The 17,467-nt window shown below is 35.7% G+C and overlaps 1 protein-coding gene across 1 annotated transcript in view; it reads left to right on the top strand.

The window, feature by feature from the left end:
- SRFBP1 (serum response factor binding protein 1) overlaps positions 1 to 17,467 on the top strand; it is a 52,027-nt gene that overhangs the window by 17,449 nt on the left and 17,111 nt on the right. Inside the window, exons 2-3 of the mRNA XM_034432830.3 lie at positions 4,000 to 4,088; positions 8,177 to 8,249. Of these exons, the coding sequence (XP_034288721.2) occupies positions 4,000 to 4,088; positions 8,177 to 8,249 (162 nt within the window). The remainder of the gene's footprint in view (positions 1 to 3,999; positions 4,089 to 8,176; positions 8,250 to 17,467) is intronic.

Consider the following 17,467-nt stretch of genomic DNA (forward strand, 5'->3'; position numbering starts at 1 on the left):
ATTAGTTACTAAAAATATACTCTTCCTCTACATAGTGCTCTAGAAAGGAGTAAATATTGGATAGAAAGTTAAATATATATGTTTTAGTGCATAATGATCTGCTGTTGTTCTTTAAATTGTAGGTTTTTGTATATGCCAGGTTGTTGTTACTTTTACTTATATAGTTTGTGAGCTTTTCACTCATATCAGCTAAAACATCTGTGCAATATAGTTGATGTACTTCTTTCCTCTAGATGTAAGTTTTTGAAATTTTATTCACGGTGACTTTGAGTCTTTAAAAAGCTACATGCTAGGCAGAAATTCAGTTGGTACAGCTATTCATGCCATGGACATTCTGTGAGCATAAGAGCTGTACTTGTTTAACTGTTGATTACATGCCAAAATTCAATGTCAGGAGACATTTGGCTAAGTCTGGCTTTAAAAAAGTTGAAGCACCAGGTTGTTTTAATGCATGATGAGAAACATGGGTGAGTGGGCAAAATATGATAGAAAACTTGGTAGGAGGTGAACCTTGTTGACCGGAATACTTGATGGAAGGCTTTTAAAGCCTAGCCAAAAACTTGTAATGAGAACCCCAATTTAATTTATCATAGATACTTTTTATAAATAAACTCCACTTTTCATATCCATACCTAAAATAGCCAAGTAAGCTTCTAAATAAAATATTTTTCCTTTTTACATGATTATTTATTGAAGTTATGTGGGTTTGAACGTATTTCCTTAAACATAATCATGAATAATATTTAAAGGCAAGTATTTACTATTGCAGGGATAATTTATTTAAATGTGCACTCTGTAAGAGGATTTCTTTAAAAAGAGTGCTTTCTGTTTATATTAAGAAAGTATTGGTTAATGTGAAATAGTCACCTTGGACTAATTTCCTATTTATGGCTTATGGTTTTGAAGATGTAAGCTACCTTTCTACCAGGCAGTTAACTTCTTAAGAATTTTTATAATTTTTATTTCCTCTTTAAAATCAAATTTTACTTGAAGTGCCATTTCCCTATATTTAATTCAACTTTTGAAAACTGAACAGCATGAGGAATACAATTCATGCCCCTAAAATACAGCATTTCCAGGCTGGTACCTGAAATATAGGAGTCCTCTCAATTTAGTGCTTTTTCAATTGCTGCAATTGTATAATTGTGAATTTTCTCGAGCGTGGCTAAGAATGCTTATTTTTGGAGTGGCATTTCACAGATGTTTGGCATAGAGCCTTTACTGGCTTGCTCAAGATGGCTGGCTCAATAGACTCATACATCTTCAAATTAAAAAAGTTTACCTTCTCTTTTCTAAAAGTATACTTAACAGATATCAGCTATGCATTCCCTTGCTAATGATAGTTCAATTTTTTTTATATCCATTATATATGGGGGACTCCTTCAAAAGTTTGGTTATCAAGGATAGAAGTTAAAGTAATGCCGCTTAGTTTTGATGAAAAAGATAGATGATTTAGCAAAATAGCAGGATAGTCTCTTAGTTGGTCCAAATCAAAATTGATACCAATAGGTAAAAATTGGGTTACCCATTCATTTAAGGAATATTAATTTGTATTTGTACTGGATCTATTACATACAGTTGCAAGAAAAAGTATGTGAACCCCTTGGGATTACGTGGAGTTTTGCATGAATTGGTCATAAAATGTGCTCTGAACTTCATCTAAGTCACAACAATAGAAAAACACAGTCTGCTTAAAATAATACTACACAAACATTAGATGTTGCCATGGTTTAATGGAACATAACATGTAAACATTCACAGTGCAGGGAGGAAAAAGCATATGAGCCCCTAGTCTAATGACTTCTCCAAGAGCTAATTGGAGCCAGGAGTGAGCCAATCTTGACTCCAATCAGTGTGATGATATTGGATGTGTTGCTAACAGCTGTCCTGCCCTTTAAAAACACACACCTGTTTTGGGTTTATTGGTTTCAAGAAGCACTGTCTGATGTGAACCATGCCTCGCAGAAAAGAGCTCTCAGAAGACCTACGATCAAGAATTGTTGACTTGCATGAAGCTGGAAAGGGTTACAAAAGTATCTCCAAAAGCCTTGATGTTCATGTGTCCACGGTAAGACAGACTGTCTACAAATGGAGAAAGTTTAGCACTGTTGCTACTCTCCCTAGGCGTGGTCGTCCTGTAAAAATTCAAGAGCACAGAGCAGAATGCTTCATGAGGTAAAGAAGAATTCTAGAGTGTCAGCTAAAGACCTACAGAAATCTCTGGCACGTGTTAACATTTTTGTTGACACATCTACAGTAAGGAAAACATTAAACAAGAATGGAGTACATGGGAGGACACCACGGAGGAAGCCATTGCTGTCCAAAAAAAACATTGCAGCATGTTTGAAGTTTGCAAAAGAGCACCTGGATGTTCCACAGCACTACTGGCAAAATATACTGTGGACAGATGAAACCAAAATTGAGTTGTTTGGGAAGAACACACAACACTATGTGTGGAGAAAAAAAGGCACAGCACACCAACATCAAAACCTCATCCCCACTGTAAAACATGGCGGAGGGAGCATCATGGTTTGGGGCTGCTTTGCTGCCTCAGGGCCTGGACGGATTGTTGTCATTGATGGGAAAATGAATTCCAGAGTTTATCAAGACATTTTGCAGGAAAACGTACGACCATTTGTCCGCCAACTGAAGCTCCGCAGAGGATGGGTGATGCAACAGGACAATGACCCAAAGCATACAAGTAATTCAACAAACAAATGGCTTCAACAGCACAGAATACGTCTTCTGGAGTGGCCCAGTCAGAGTCCTGACCTCAACCCGATTGAAATGCTGTGGCATGACCTTAAGAGAGCGATTCACACCAGACATCCCAAGAATATTGCTACACTGAAACAGTTTTGTGAAGAGGAGTGGTCCAAAATTACTACAGATCGTTGTGCAGGTCTGATCTGCAACTACAGGAAACGTTTGGTTGAGGTTATTGCTGCCAAAGGAGGGTCAACCAGTTATTAAATCCAAAGGTTTACATACTTTTTCCTCCCTGCACTGTGAATGTTTACATGTTATGTTCCATTAAACCATGGCAACATCTAATGTTTGTGTAGTATTATTTTAAGCAGACTGTGTTTTTCTATTGTTGTGACTTAGATGAAGTTCAGAGCACATTTTATGACCAATTCATGCAAAACTCCACATAATCCCAAGGGGTTCACATACTTTTTCTTGCAACTGTATCTAGGTATGTATTTAGGTATATGTGTACCAAATGATATAATTCAGTAACAGTTAATAAAAAAATTTCTTCAGATATTGATAGATGGGAGTCATTAAACTCCTCATTAAAATTTGGGGAAAGATGAATGCTCTCAAAATAAGAGATTAATCTATATTCTGAGGAAATTCAAATTTATATACATGGAAAATATTTTCAGAAAACATATCCTTTGTTTAGAAAATTTCTGTGGTACCCTTTGATTCCAAGAATATCTTTATAGAAAATATAATTACCAATTAATGCGGGATGATTTTGGTTTTTCATATCTGGACTTATATTATCATGCTTACCTATTATCTTACTTGATAATACTATTATCAAGTATTAAATACTGATTCAGGCAACTTTGTAATATACATATATAGTAACTTGTTGGATGGACAAGATCTAACTACTGAAACTCTAATACTTTTGGAAACAATTACATCCATTAGAAAATTATGAAATGTAATGTGTAAAAAAAATGTTAAAAAATGACCCATTTTTCCATGCCAAATTCTGCTGGGATTGCCATTGTTAAGCGATGCAGTCATGTAACATTGCTTTACAACTGCATTACTTAGTAATGAAAATTTCGCTACCAATTATCGTCGTTAAGTTAGGTCTACCTGTATTCCTTAATTGTCTGACAATTTTGGAGAAACTTTTTGACTTCAATGAGAACATTATCTGAAAATTTTGGTAAGTTAAGGAGGGATAAACTAGTATTTTAGAATAAAGTATATTGATGAGAATACATCTCTTCCTCCCCTTCTCATTCATAGGTTGTCAAGATGAGAAAAGAAGTGAAGAAAATCAGAGTTTTAACAATTCGGAAACTAACTAGGCATATTGCTAAACTGAAGGCAAAAAAGTAAGTTTAACTCTTTTTTATACTTTGACTTTTGTGTAGAATAAATGGGCCAAATATAATTGTGTCTGATTTCTGATCATGTAAGCTGCTGTATTTGGTGGAAGAAGGCTAATTCAAGGCAAACATGTCCTCATATTTTGAATGCTTTTAAAATATAAATTATAATACCTGAAACCCTATTTTGTGATACTTTGATAGTCATATCTTTTTCCTTCCTATGTGGATGGGTTTATCTTTAATGAAATTTAGATTAAATGTAGCAGTTGTCAAATATTGTGGTATTTTGATTTTTTGTTGTTGAAAAGAATTGGCTATCAGTCAGTCTCAATATGCTGGAAACAGGGTGGATAAAAATTGATGATTTTTTTTTTTTTAAAAAACATTTTTAAAATTTAAAACGGATTTTTTTAAATTGGTTTTTTTATTTTTATCAAATTTATTTTAATAAAATGCATTTGGAGTAAAAATCTATCTAAAGATAGTTTTCTATTTAAGATACATTAACAATTTAGTTTATTCAGCATGCAATGGACCTTAGTTATGTAGCATGAGACTATATATTCTGCAATATTGGGACTGTCGGTGAGTCAACAGCAGGTCAGAGGAGGAGCCACTGTGGGACAGAGATGACAGTTGCTCTTTAAAACTTAGCTTGTCGATCAGAAAAGTTGGCAGTTTGGTGGTTCAAATACCTAGTATAGATCTCCTGCGTGAGCAGGGGGTTGGACTAGACCTCCAAGGTACCTTCCAACTATGTTACTGTTATTATTATTATTAAATCAAGCCTTTTTACTAATGATTTAGATCATGATTTAAATCAAATCCACCCTGGCTGGAAGTAAGAAATGAACAGAGGCACTAATGATATGGACATATCTCACATTTGCTCTGTACTGGTTAAATATCTATAAATTGATACAGCATTTCAAAGAGCAGAATTATTTTTAAAAAATGAGTGTAATTTTGAACTACATACCAAAGAATTTCATTGTATGAAGAATTATTGATTTACCAAATATGGAGAACAGCAAAGAAAAGATTGCTATATTTAGGATTTTAATCTTGGATTGGTGAAATTTGTTCACTTTCAGTCTCTGATCTGTCTTCAGTCTTGTGGTATAACGGAAGGATACAACATTACTTTATGTGGTCAAAGATTAATGATGTGTTTTAAAATTGGACTGCATGACTTTTTGTATATGTAATACAGTGTTTCTGTGAATTACTTGGTTTTACTCTTTTGGAGGGAATTGGTTTTATGGATTTTGTTCTAACAAAGAGTGGGTGGGTGGTCTATATGAAAGCATAACATGTAAAAAAATTATAATGGCCATAAGTGACATTACATAAAATCATGTATTTTTTAAAATTTATTTAAAAAAAGACTTCATATCTCTGATTTTAAACATTGTACAATGTGAAAATCTTTAAGAAATAGTAGGCTATTACTTTAGTAGAACTCATAGTTTCCAAACACTTGGAATGTAATTCAAAAGAACATGCCGAGCAAGAACCACAATAAATTTAATACATGAAATAACTTCTGCTTCAAAGGGAGACATTATTGTAGAACACCACATCATATGAATATGGTTGTCTTTTGAGAAGCACATCTCTAGCAGTTAATTGATCTCATCAAGGTTAAAAAGATTCATAGGTTTCCAGAAAAAATAACATTCTATTCAAGCAGGTGAGTTCTAAATTAGGACCAGGAATATAAAAAATTGCAATTAAATTTGGAGATATTTTTGATAACATTGTAAATAAAACTATTGACTGGTCCTTAAAGTCATAGAAGCATCTAAAACTTAGCAAAGCAAGTACATGTAAACAATTACATAACTTTAAAAAGAACCCAAACATAATCATTAAATGTACTGTTATAGACATCTTTTCACGGTAAAAAGGTATGTATCAACATTAGGCCTGCATAAAATAACATCTTTTGGAATAATATACACACACACATGCTAGGCCTGAACATATTGCCCATGAGACACATGCCACACAGCAACCAGCCTTGTGCAGCCCACCAGTGTTCTTTGAAGTAACCAATTCATTACAGCCCGACATACCATCACCTTAGCTTTTGTACCACTTCTACTCTGTAGAGCACCTCCAGGCCTCACAGACATTGCCAGCTCTATTTCTGCTGCTGCGAAACAGCTGATTGGCATGCCAGTTATTCTTTGTGACACGTAATTATTTTTTAAGGTATCAATCTGGCCATTTCCCCTCTATGAGTTGGGCAGACCTGACAAACACTGTCATTTGCATGCTAGTAAAATAAACACTGAGGAAAATCCAACTCAGATTAAAGTCCTGAATGGAAAAAGAAATACTAGGTTTTCAAAACAGCTTTGGAGAAGACAAGAAACACAGGATGTTATAACCAATGTATAATGAATAATTGAAAAGGCCAAAGAATAGCAATAAAGTAACCTGACAGGGCATTGATTATGTTGATGATGTTAGGCTGTTGTTGATGTTAGGCTGTCAGGCCTTAGCAAAATGGGAATTCCAGAACATCTCATTGTCCACAAGTGAAACCTATCTATAGGCCAGAAAGTCCTAGTATGAATAGAACATAGTGAAACAGACTGACTCCAGGTTGGTAAAGAAATAAGAACAGGCTGCATATTATCCTCTTATTTATCCAACCTATATGCTGAATATATATTAAGTAAAGCAAGATTGGGAAAAAGCGAGCATGATTTTAAAATTAGAGAAAGAAATACCAATAATCTGCACTATTCTGATGACACTACTGCGATAGCCAATAATACAAAACCTCTGCAAGTTCTATTGATAAAAGTTGAAAAACAGGGTGGAAAAATGGGACTAAACTTAAATATAAAAATATAAATATAATAGTAGAACAGCCAACCTTAGAATTGACTTTAAAGCTGCTAAAGTGATACATATCTTCTGAGTTTTAGGATCAATCATCAGTAACATAAACGAGCAGTCAAGAAGTAAACCACAGACTAGCACTTGGTAGAGTAGCCATGAAGACCTTGGAAAAAATATTGAGATGCAAGATGTGTCTTTACTTACAGAGATCAGAATTTGGTGATATTCTATGGAAGTGACACTCTATAAAAGCATATATTAGATTGCAAAGAAACAGATAGAAAGAGTATTGATGCCTTTGAAGTTTGGTATTGGAGAAGATTCCTGAGAATGCCATAGTCAGCCAAGAATACAATCAAATGGATTGTTCAACAAATCACCCAGAGTTCTTACTCAAAACACAAATGATCAAGTGTAAAGTATTTTACTTCAAAAAGCTAGGTCTTTTTGAAGTTAGTCAGTCACCACAAGAAGACCTGAAGGTTAGAGACAGATCACTATGGAGGAAAATCTATGTATCTGTTAACAGTAGAGAACAATTTGATCGGATATAATCAGTGAATCATATACAGATGATCCTTGTTTTATGATCAGTTGCTTAATGACCATTTCAACTTACAATACATTTAAAGGTACTTACAAACCATCCTTAAAGTTAACACTACTGTGCCCTCCTGTGCAGTTATGTGATTACATTTCAGGCTCCTGGCAACCAGCTCACATTTATGATCAGTTGAAGCATCCTGAAAATAGTTGAAAATGCCCATTGAATATTCTGGATTTGCTTAATGCCTGCAATGGCTTGATTTACAACCATGTAAAAATGTAAAATCGAGCCATATCACATGGTGACCGGTTTAACAATCTCAGTGACTTTTAATGACCCAAATTCTGGACTCATTTGTCCTAGTAAGTCAAGAATTATCTGTAATGTTATGCACAGTATATAACATCAAGCATTCTTACAGTTTTAAACATAACTTATTTTATTGCCTGTAAAATAATATGTTAATTGATAAATGATAGAGTTTTGGAAACCAATTAGATGGCTTTTCAGAGCACTACTCCACATGACAAAGGTTGCAGCTTTCTCAGATCTTCAAAGGTAATGCTGTGAGCAAAGCATTTCCCTAAATGATTTAAGAAAGGTGGGGGTCATAGAGGATAAATGTTTGTGATCACATATGTAGGTACACACATTAATACAGTATGAAGTACATGCCTTTCTTTTTCAGGGGTACTAAAGATGCAGTGCTGAAAAACCAGAGACGTGCGCAAAGATTACTAGAAGAAATTCATGCCATGAAGGTAGTGCCATGCCTATTGTAAACAGCTCAAATTGCATGCAATTTAAATTCTACATATAGTTTTGAAACTTTTGGTTTTCAAAGCTTTTTCATTTAAGTGAGTTTGTGGCTTTAGCTCTTGTATATGCCAGGTTTGTCTATTTATGTCTGAGAAAGGACCAGACTGTAAATTTGATGAGACACTACTGTAAATTTGTATTTATTGTTTATTGGTATAATTGTCAAGGTGATAGTCACGTTTGATTTTAAGTGTTCCAAAATTACATTTTTCCAACTTTACTATGAATCTCAGACTCCATTCTTGAGGTTAACAGTTTCGTTAAGCGCGGCTGCTGCTTAAAAGCATGGATGGCCATTACAGTGGCTGACATCATAGTTCTTAGTCTGTTTCTTGCCAACTCCTTAAATTTTTGTGTGGTGGTGTCACTGCTCTAACGCACAAAGCAGCAACTGACAAAGTGGATTGAAACCATAGCATTTTTTTTCCTCCTAAGCTAAGGCATTCATTAGTTTCTGCAAGTCTTTTATTTCTCTTACACAGACATGATGGGCCATTAAGAGTCTGGCAAGCTCTCAGCAAATATTTTTATAGCAGTGAACTGTTAATTATACAATGTATTTGTATCATACATCAAAATATAAGAATAATCTTTGAGGTTTACCCTTATGATTAAACTGCAGGAATGTTCTTTTTCCCTATTAATGAATGCTTAACTTTGTGTTATAATTAGATCAGCAATGTTAATTTAGTTTTTCATAATAATCCTTGCAAATATTTCAAACTGAGAAATTTTAACCGGATTAATTAATAATAGATTAAAACAGTCTCTTCAAGTTTGTAGCCTATAGAATTAGTTAAAATGGTGTGGAACAGCTTTCAAAACAATACATATTGAGGATTTTGTATACTTATCGTGCTTGAAATCTCCTTTTGCCTGTTCCCCCCCCATCTAATTCGCCCTGTCTCTGCCCTTTTAGCCACCCTATGTTCCACCACTCCTGCTGTCCTGCGCGTCACTGCACGTCACCTTGCACTCCACCTTTCATCCATGCCACTGTTGCTGCACCATCTGATCTTTGGTCTCTTTTTCTTCCCACTATTGAGGTTCACCCAGCTCTTTGCAAAGCATCTGCTAGCCACATGTGGCATCTCAAAGTGCCATGCAGCATTCCTCATATAGCTAGCAGCAGTCTTGTGGAAGGCTAAGCTAGGCATACCTGATCAGCAACAGGAGGAAGAAGATGGCAGAGATCAGCTGGTGGAAGCAAAGGAATAGGGCAGGGGGGGAGGTAGGCTGTAGGATGAGAGGGGCAGAGGAGTGAAGGATAGTGGTGGTGCAGGCCATCAGGGCAGTAGAGCACGGGTCTAGGGCAGAGTGCAAGGCGATGAGGACAGCAGAAGTGGCAGAATGTAGGGCACACAAAGGGTCAAAAATGGGAAGAAGATAGGTGGATGGGAAGAGTTAAAGCATACCCAGTGACTGTAAATTTGGGCATGCTGCCAAGTGCCTAGATTTTGATTATATGACCACAGGGGCACTGCAACAGTCATAACTTTGAGGATCAGGTGTGTTATTACTTCAGCAATGTCGTAATTTCAAACAGTCATTGAATGAATACTCATTAACCAAAGACTGCTGGTAAAATGCTTTGTTATCTGGAGAATTTTAAGATATATCTCTACTATTGTTACTCATTGGGCAAGTATTTATGGCCTGCGTTTATTATTTTTATAAATAACTCAAGGCAGAAAACTGTTCTTCCTACTATTTTCTCAATAAGAACCTTGTGAGATGGGTTGTGCTGAAAGAAAATGACTACCCTAAAATATTGTCAAATTTTTAATCCTGCCTTTATTTTATGTATATTTTATTTTGTATGAGATACTGTGAAACTATCAGAGCAAGAATTGCAAATTATATTAAATTTATTTGGCTCAAATTGGTTCTGAAAAAAAAGTTTAGTGTGATAAATTGCAGATCAGCTGACAGTCATTTGGGAGTGTTTCCACTTCTTAAAAAAGCCAGCTGGACTGTTAGAGCACTCACCAGCATTCTATTCATTGCTACAAGATGAAATTTTGATGTATTCTAACTTTCTGATATGTGCAAATACAATTCTTTATAAAGAGGAAGTCCTTGATCATCTTAGACCATTGGACACAAGTGAAATTTGAAGTAGAAACACTAAAAGGAGAATATAGAGAGAATACCCATTTACAAATGGATGTAACAATTCCTGAAATATTAGAATGCTGCTAGCTATTAATTTTATTAACGCTTGTCCAGAATTCTAATGGAGTCCAAATAATTTTTTTAAAATTAAAAAGTACCTACATTTATCTGTCTGTTGCTATTATTCCATGCTGCTCATTTCAGATTGGCTCCGAGCAACTGATGTTTTGCAGCATGCCAGTTTTTAATATTGTTTAAATTAGTGTCATTTAAAAGCATGGATACACACCAAAAGATGATGTCAGTTGCAAGTAGCATGGAATATGAAGAACTATTGAATAGTCACTACTGTATTTAAAGCACATCGATAAATACTAGCCTCTTGAATATTTGTGTTACCCTCAGTTTGCTATCCAAAAGATATAGTTTATATTTAACTATATCAGATTTACTCTTTAAAATGCATTGCAACAAAGTATGAGAGATCTCTTCCCCTTTATGTTTTTATTAAGGAAGAATAACTACTATTAGTAAGATTTTTTAAATAAAATATTCAGCATTACTTATTTAAAACCTAGAAATGCCTGTTTGTGAGGAAACAACATGGTATAATATGAGCTAAGTGGATGAGAAAAATTGGGTTTAATTGTTTGCAGGAGTTCTTGAAGCTATTGGAACAGAAAAGTGTTTATAGTTTCTTCAGACTATTTCATCAGAACTGTATGAGGCATTTATATTAAAATACCAGGAACAAAGAACATTATGAACCTTGCTAGAAAATGGTTTTAATAGAATTTGCTGTTAAATGTTCTCAGTTAGTCTTCATGGATAATCATTTAAACTATGGTATTTCACACTATATTCATACAATAAAATGTAACATTAAACACTAGAGTATGATACTCCTAAAAAAACAAAACTTTTTTGTTTGTCTCTTAAACACTATTAAGAAAATGAAAACTAATTATTTTTTCTATGAACTCATCCCCCCTGGAAATAAATATTCTCTCATTATTTTTGACTGAGGTTAAGGAATTTTCCACTATTGATATTAATAGTACTTAAAAGTTAAAAAGTGACATTTATAATCACTGTCTTCAGTTAAAATTTGAAATAGATTAAGTAAATACTACAGACTTGCAGATTCATTATTTTTTAAAATAAAATCTATTAATCAAGTTCAACCTCTAGTAACTACATGATGAAATCTATAAAGATCTTTGGATAAGAGATACATATGTGTATATGTATATGTCTGTCTGTGTGTGTGTACACACACACACACACACACACACACACACACCAACACCAACACCAACACCAACAATAACAACCAACCAGTATTTGACTTTACCTTCTTCTGGTTATTTACAGTATTTAGATTGGAATTGTCAAGCTAAGCAAAAGCCCTGCAAACAGTTCAGTTCCACTACCAACCCACCCCAAATAATGAATATTCTAGTAATTTGGGAGGGTGGATAACTCTGAGCAAATTAATTTCTAATTTTGGAAACAATGATTTATATTTAAGATGGATGATCTTCTGTGATATGCAAATACAGACTTGCACTGATAAAAAATATTTGTGATCTACAAATATTTGTGATCGGAAGCACTAGGCCCCCCATGGCCTTCCCCACCCTGAGATACCTCATGCATCAGCAAGGAGTGATCACATTCAAGTTACGTGATTCATTATCTTCCAATTTTTTTTGTCTTCAACTTTTTTCAGCTCAGTAAAGTACAAAATAGAATTACAGCTTCAACTTTACCAACTTAATAATTACTTGCCTTTTCTATAACAGCAAACTAATCAGCAAAATCCAAAGTCAAGATATCATCTTTTTCTGTCTCAAATCAAAAACTGCAGAAAAAGTTTCCAGGTAGAAATAAAGCTGGATATATTCTTTCACTAATTAAAATAGTCAATTTTGCCATCTCTGCTAGTTCCATCACTTTTTCCATCCATTCTTCTGTTGTGGGGATTGACGTATCTTTCCATTTCTGCACTTAACATATACAATAACAAAGCTCCAAATCTTTTTTCCAGTTCCTCACCCAATAATACCAAAAGAAAAAGGTTTCAGTTTTATATTCATTTTAAGTCTCTTCTGCATTATAACATGGATCTGGCCCCAGGTAAGGCATATTTATTTGCCTTATCAAGGCTTCATATTTATTTTAAAGTTATCTACTAATTTTAGCTTTACCTCACACAGGTTTCAGATTTTTTTTTTCCTTTTATCCAGTGGTGAAATTCAGCCAGATCTATCCAGATCGCACGATCTGGTAGCGCTGGTGGCGGGAGGCTCTGCACACCCGCCTGGATGTCATCATGTCCCGTTTTTGATCCTCTGCGCATGCATAGAAGGCTGTGCATGCGTGGAGGTGTGCGCGAGCATAGCACGCGCACGCTCACATTTGCAAACCAGTAGCAAAGGTAAGTAAATTTCACCCCTGCTTTTATCCCTGAACCTATTTAGCTGTAGCAACCACTTCTTTCTCCGTACTTGTTTTTATAAGATTTTGTCTCCTGAACATTGGTTAGGTTAAGTCAACCAGATTTAGGCTGTCAGGTGTGGAAATTAAAGGAATAAATTAAAGGTAGTAAATACACTTTGTCAAATCTTCCTGTCTTTTGAAGGAGGATACTCCAACTCATGCCTGCCTTTAGAGATCTGAGGATTTTTTTCTTCAAGTACTGAGTATAGGAGTGGCTGACCTGCTGGTTGAACTTTTTGTTTCTTTTTTTTCTTCGAGCACTTGTATGTATTTATGTATATATTATACGTCTATAATATTGCATTTTTGTTTTTTTACATTCTGTTCTATTATAAGGTTCCTATAATTTTCACTTTATTGAATCAATATTTAAATCCATCAATAAGTAGATCAGCCAAGGTTATTAAGGGGGGGGTGTGTACACACACACACTTACACACACAGATACAGACACTACTATATTCACTTCAGTGGGTATATATGATTGGTCTCCGTCATAAATTATTTTTTGGTTAATGAATTAGTTAGGATAAAGTAAGTGAAGAGATGACACCATTGATGGATTGAAAAAAAGTCTATTTGGGTGAAAGAGTTTATGATGAAAATGATCCTTATACTCCCCCCCAAAGAAAAAAATTGAAAAAGAAATTAAGTCCTGTGAAGAATGCCAAAATGCAAAAATAGCAATTGGGGAAAAGCTTCCCCAGGACTGGGTATAAATGAATCCTAACTGCGATTTTGAAGGAGATAATAAGGACAGTACTTCAAATGCAAAAGAGAAGATACCATCCCAAGTAAATGCTGACTTTCAAAATGGGAGTATTTTAGGAAATAGAACATTTAAACATTATAATTTTGGCTTCTTTGGTTGCCCTACTGGATAATGTTATGACCTAGCTTTTTCCTTTTGCATAATTTAGTTTTTCTAAAGTTGATAGCCAAATTACTTTCCTGCAGTAGCTAGCAAAGAGCATTTTGAAGAACAGTAGTTTTTAACATTACCACAAAATTACTATCTTGTTCATTGATGGTTGCATCTTAAAGGGAAGACATTAAATTATAATTCTTCTATTTGAAATAGTTCCTTTAGTGATTTTGTCTAAAAAGCTCAGATCATAATTTCCAGTTTAGAGTTTAGTCTGAAGTCATTACATCATTTTCTCCTGGTGACTTCTTAAATGCTAAGTATTCAACATAAAATCCTTAATGCACGTTTGCAGTATTTATGAAGTATGATCCTATGTGTAGCTCAGGGGTGAAATGCTCCCGGTTCAGACCGGCTCGGGCGAGTAGGTAGCGATGGCGGCGGGCAGTTCGGAGAACCGGTAGCAAAAATCCCTGCCCGCTTCCCCCATGCCCAGCTGAGCCGCGCTATCATCAGAGCCTTTTTTTCCTTTTAAATGGCTCTGACCAGCCAAGCTCTGATATCCCAGCTGAGTTGCCTGCTAATCAGGCAACTCAGTTTGGACAAAAGTTTTTTTTCTCCCCTCCCCTCCCAGCCTCCAGCTTTCTTACCTTAGTTGCTGATCGCATGACGATAGCAATCCATGCATCAGCAAGCAACTGAATCATCCTGCCTGCAATCAAGCTCATTAGTGAGCAGCTCTTTCTGCCTACCTGCCTTCCTGCCTAGATTTGTGAACTTCAACTCCCAGCAAAGCTGGCTGAGGAATTCTGGAAGTTGAAGTCCACAAGTCTTATAGTTGCCAAGGTTGGAGACCCCTGTTCTATTGGGTAAGTTTTTTTCCCCTTTGGGAGCTTTAAAAAAAATAGTTAATTGGGTTTTTTTTTAGTTGTTCTTTTTTTAGACCTAGCCATTTAAAATTTAGGAAGTTTTAAATTTAGCTGCTTTTATATAAAAATAAAAATAAATTAAAATAAAATAATATTTGTGCAGCTTTCTGAGATTAGTGTGGTTCTGTAGTGTTTCACTCTACACAAACACACAAAATCTCACAAAGCTGTATGTGGAATTTTGTGTGTGTAAAGTGTGAAAGTTGTTGTTTTTTTGGGCTTTTTGTGGCTGTGTGAGGTTCCTGCTTGTTGCAGGGGCCATTTTTGGTCTAGCACAGCTGCTTTTACATTGTGGGTGAGCCTGTTGTGTTGTGTTTTGTAGGTTAAAAAAGGGCAAAGAAGTGACATTGACTTGGCCACGCCCACCCAGTCACCTTATCACCAAGCCCCGCCCGCTAATTAACCCACACCCACAGAACCGGTAGCAAAAAATTTTAGATTTCACCCCTGGTGTAGCTCCCACTGAGTTTGGTGGAATTTATTCTTAAGATTAAATTGAAAGTTCAATATATAGTTTAGTTTTCATTTATTGTAGTGTCAGATATTTAAACCTTACAGCAGAGACTCTCTTATGTTTTTAAAGAAAGGTAAAGGTTTCTCCTGACCAGTCATGTCCGCTTGTAGGGGTCGGTACTCATTTCTGTTTCTTAGCTGAAAGAGCCAGTGTTGTCTAAAGAGATTTTTATTGTCTATGGCCAGCATGAATATATGTGGAGGTGCATGGAACGCTGTTACCTTCCCACCAAAGTGGTACCTATTTAGTCACATTTGCATGCTTTCAAACTGCTAGGTGATCAGTAGCTGGAGTAATGGAATTCACCCCATTGCGCAGCACTTGGATCTTGAACCTGGGCTGTCAGCTTTCCATCTGACAAGTTCAGCATCTTTAACTGCTGAGCCATTGTGCTCCCAAGTTGCTGAGCCATCGCATCTTTAAGCTTCTGTTTTTAGATAGATGATTTCTATTCAAGGAACAGGTGGCAGTCACGGCTAGGAGAGCCTTTGCACAACTTTGTGTTGTGTGTCAGTTGCAGCCTTTCCTGGATCAGGATCCCCTGCACTTAGTCTTTCAATCCCTAGTCATCTCATGACTGGACTATTGTAATGCGCTCTATGTGGGGCTACCCTTGAAGAATATTCAAAAGCTACAGTTGGTGCAGAATGTGGAAGTGTGGGTAGTTCCCATACCACTCATGCCAGCAGAGGAGGTATGCTGCGGGTCCCATCAGTCTGAATATTCCATCTGGCGGGATTGAGGAAAGGATGGCCACCTTTGCTGTTGCTCCTGCCCTCTGGAACATCTTGCCCCTGATGTGAAGTTGGCCCATCCCTCCTATCTTTTCATAAGAGCCTAAAGAAGTGGCTGTGCCAGTCAGCTTGGGGCCCTAGTGAGAGATCAGCACAATGGAGATGGTTGATTGTGTAATAACAGATCCCACTTCCCACTTACTCCGCCCCCACCCTCTCATGTATCTTTGATTTTAAGGTTTCATTTTAACATTTTTTGTTGTAACTAAGATGTAACTGTAAGCCACCCAGAGTTACCCTATGGTAAAATAGGCAGCAAATAAATAAATAAATAAAATAAAATAATAAAATAAAATAAAATCTATTATTATTACACTAACACTATACCTGGATGTTTCTGATACTTTAAGAATGAGAAAACTTATATAGGTTTCTGACCCTGTTGGTGCCACAGTAACTTACAATGCATCTCATGATCTTCAAAGCAGGGAGGAGTTGCATCCAGAGTCGCTTGAAAAAACAGGTTTGCAGCCCTTAGAGCTCTTCCAAAATCAAACTGCAATTTTTGCGTGATTATGAATTTCATTTAATCAGTGCAACTTTTAATGAACTTTAAAGATACATTAAATTATCAAGTTAAAATTTGCACTGGTATACTACTTTTGGAGTGGAGCCTCCATCATGCCACTCGGGGGCTAACTGTAGTCATTGACCTGAACAAAGTTGCAAAGCTCTACCAACACCACTTCCTATTAAGAGATTGTTAATTAGGAGATGTAGAGGGACACAAGAATATTCATGAAACCATCTCCTTTTTCAATTTGTGTTGGCAAAGAGCTCTGAATAAAAGTTGTAAAATGTGGTCAGATGAACATGATTCCTGTTCTCAGTTAGATTTCTTAGATGGATAATAATAACTGCATTTAGTATAGGCATTGCATACAAACTTATCTCAAAGTAGTTTGATTTTGAAACAACCATTTCAGACCATTTCAACCATATTTCAAGATCAGGACATGATTTGAAAACTTTTCAAGGTTGGAAACATTTTACAGCTGTATGCTGTAATTTTATGGAGTTGCCAGAGAATTCTGAGATTCAGTGAATGTTGGACACTATTTCCAAGTGGGTTATTGGTTTATTTTTAAATTTTCTAGCCTGCTGATATAGCACTAGAGATGGATCGTGTCTCTGGTATTACTGGCTGCAGAATGGCATGCTGGGCAGAATGGCAGGTATTCAAGCAGCACATGATTCAGTAAAAAAAACCATTCAGGATCTAGTCTTTGCTGCTTTTGGAAAAGATTTGGAAAACTGCTGTGATTCACCGGCTGCAACTAGATTCTTATTGCTGTTGGATTTTAATAAGTATTTCTTATAGCAGTAAGTATTGTTTTTTTAAAAAAAGCTAGTTTTTTATTGCAATGCATTAAAATTAAAAGTATAGCAGAGTTTCAAAAACTGAAAATGGTGTGTTGATATAGCTGATTTTCCCTATTTA

Source organism: Pantherophis guttatus, chromosome 2, assembly GCF_059756535.1.
Source record: "Pantherophis guttatus breed Tessera chromosome 2, ASM5975653v1, whole genome shotgun sequence".
Taxonomy (NCBI): domain Eukaryota; kingdom Metazoa; phylum Chordata; class Lepidosauria; order Squamata; family Colubridae; genus Pantherophis; species Pantherophis guttatus.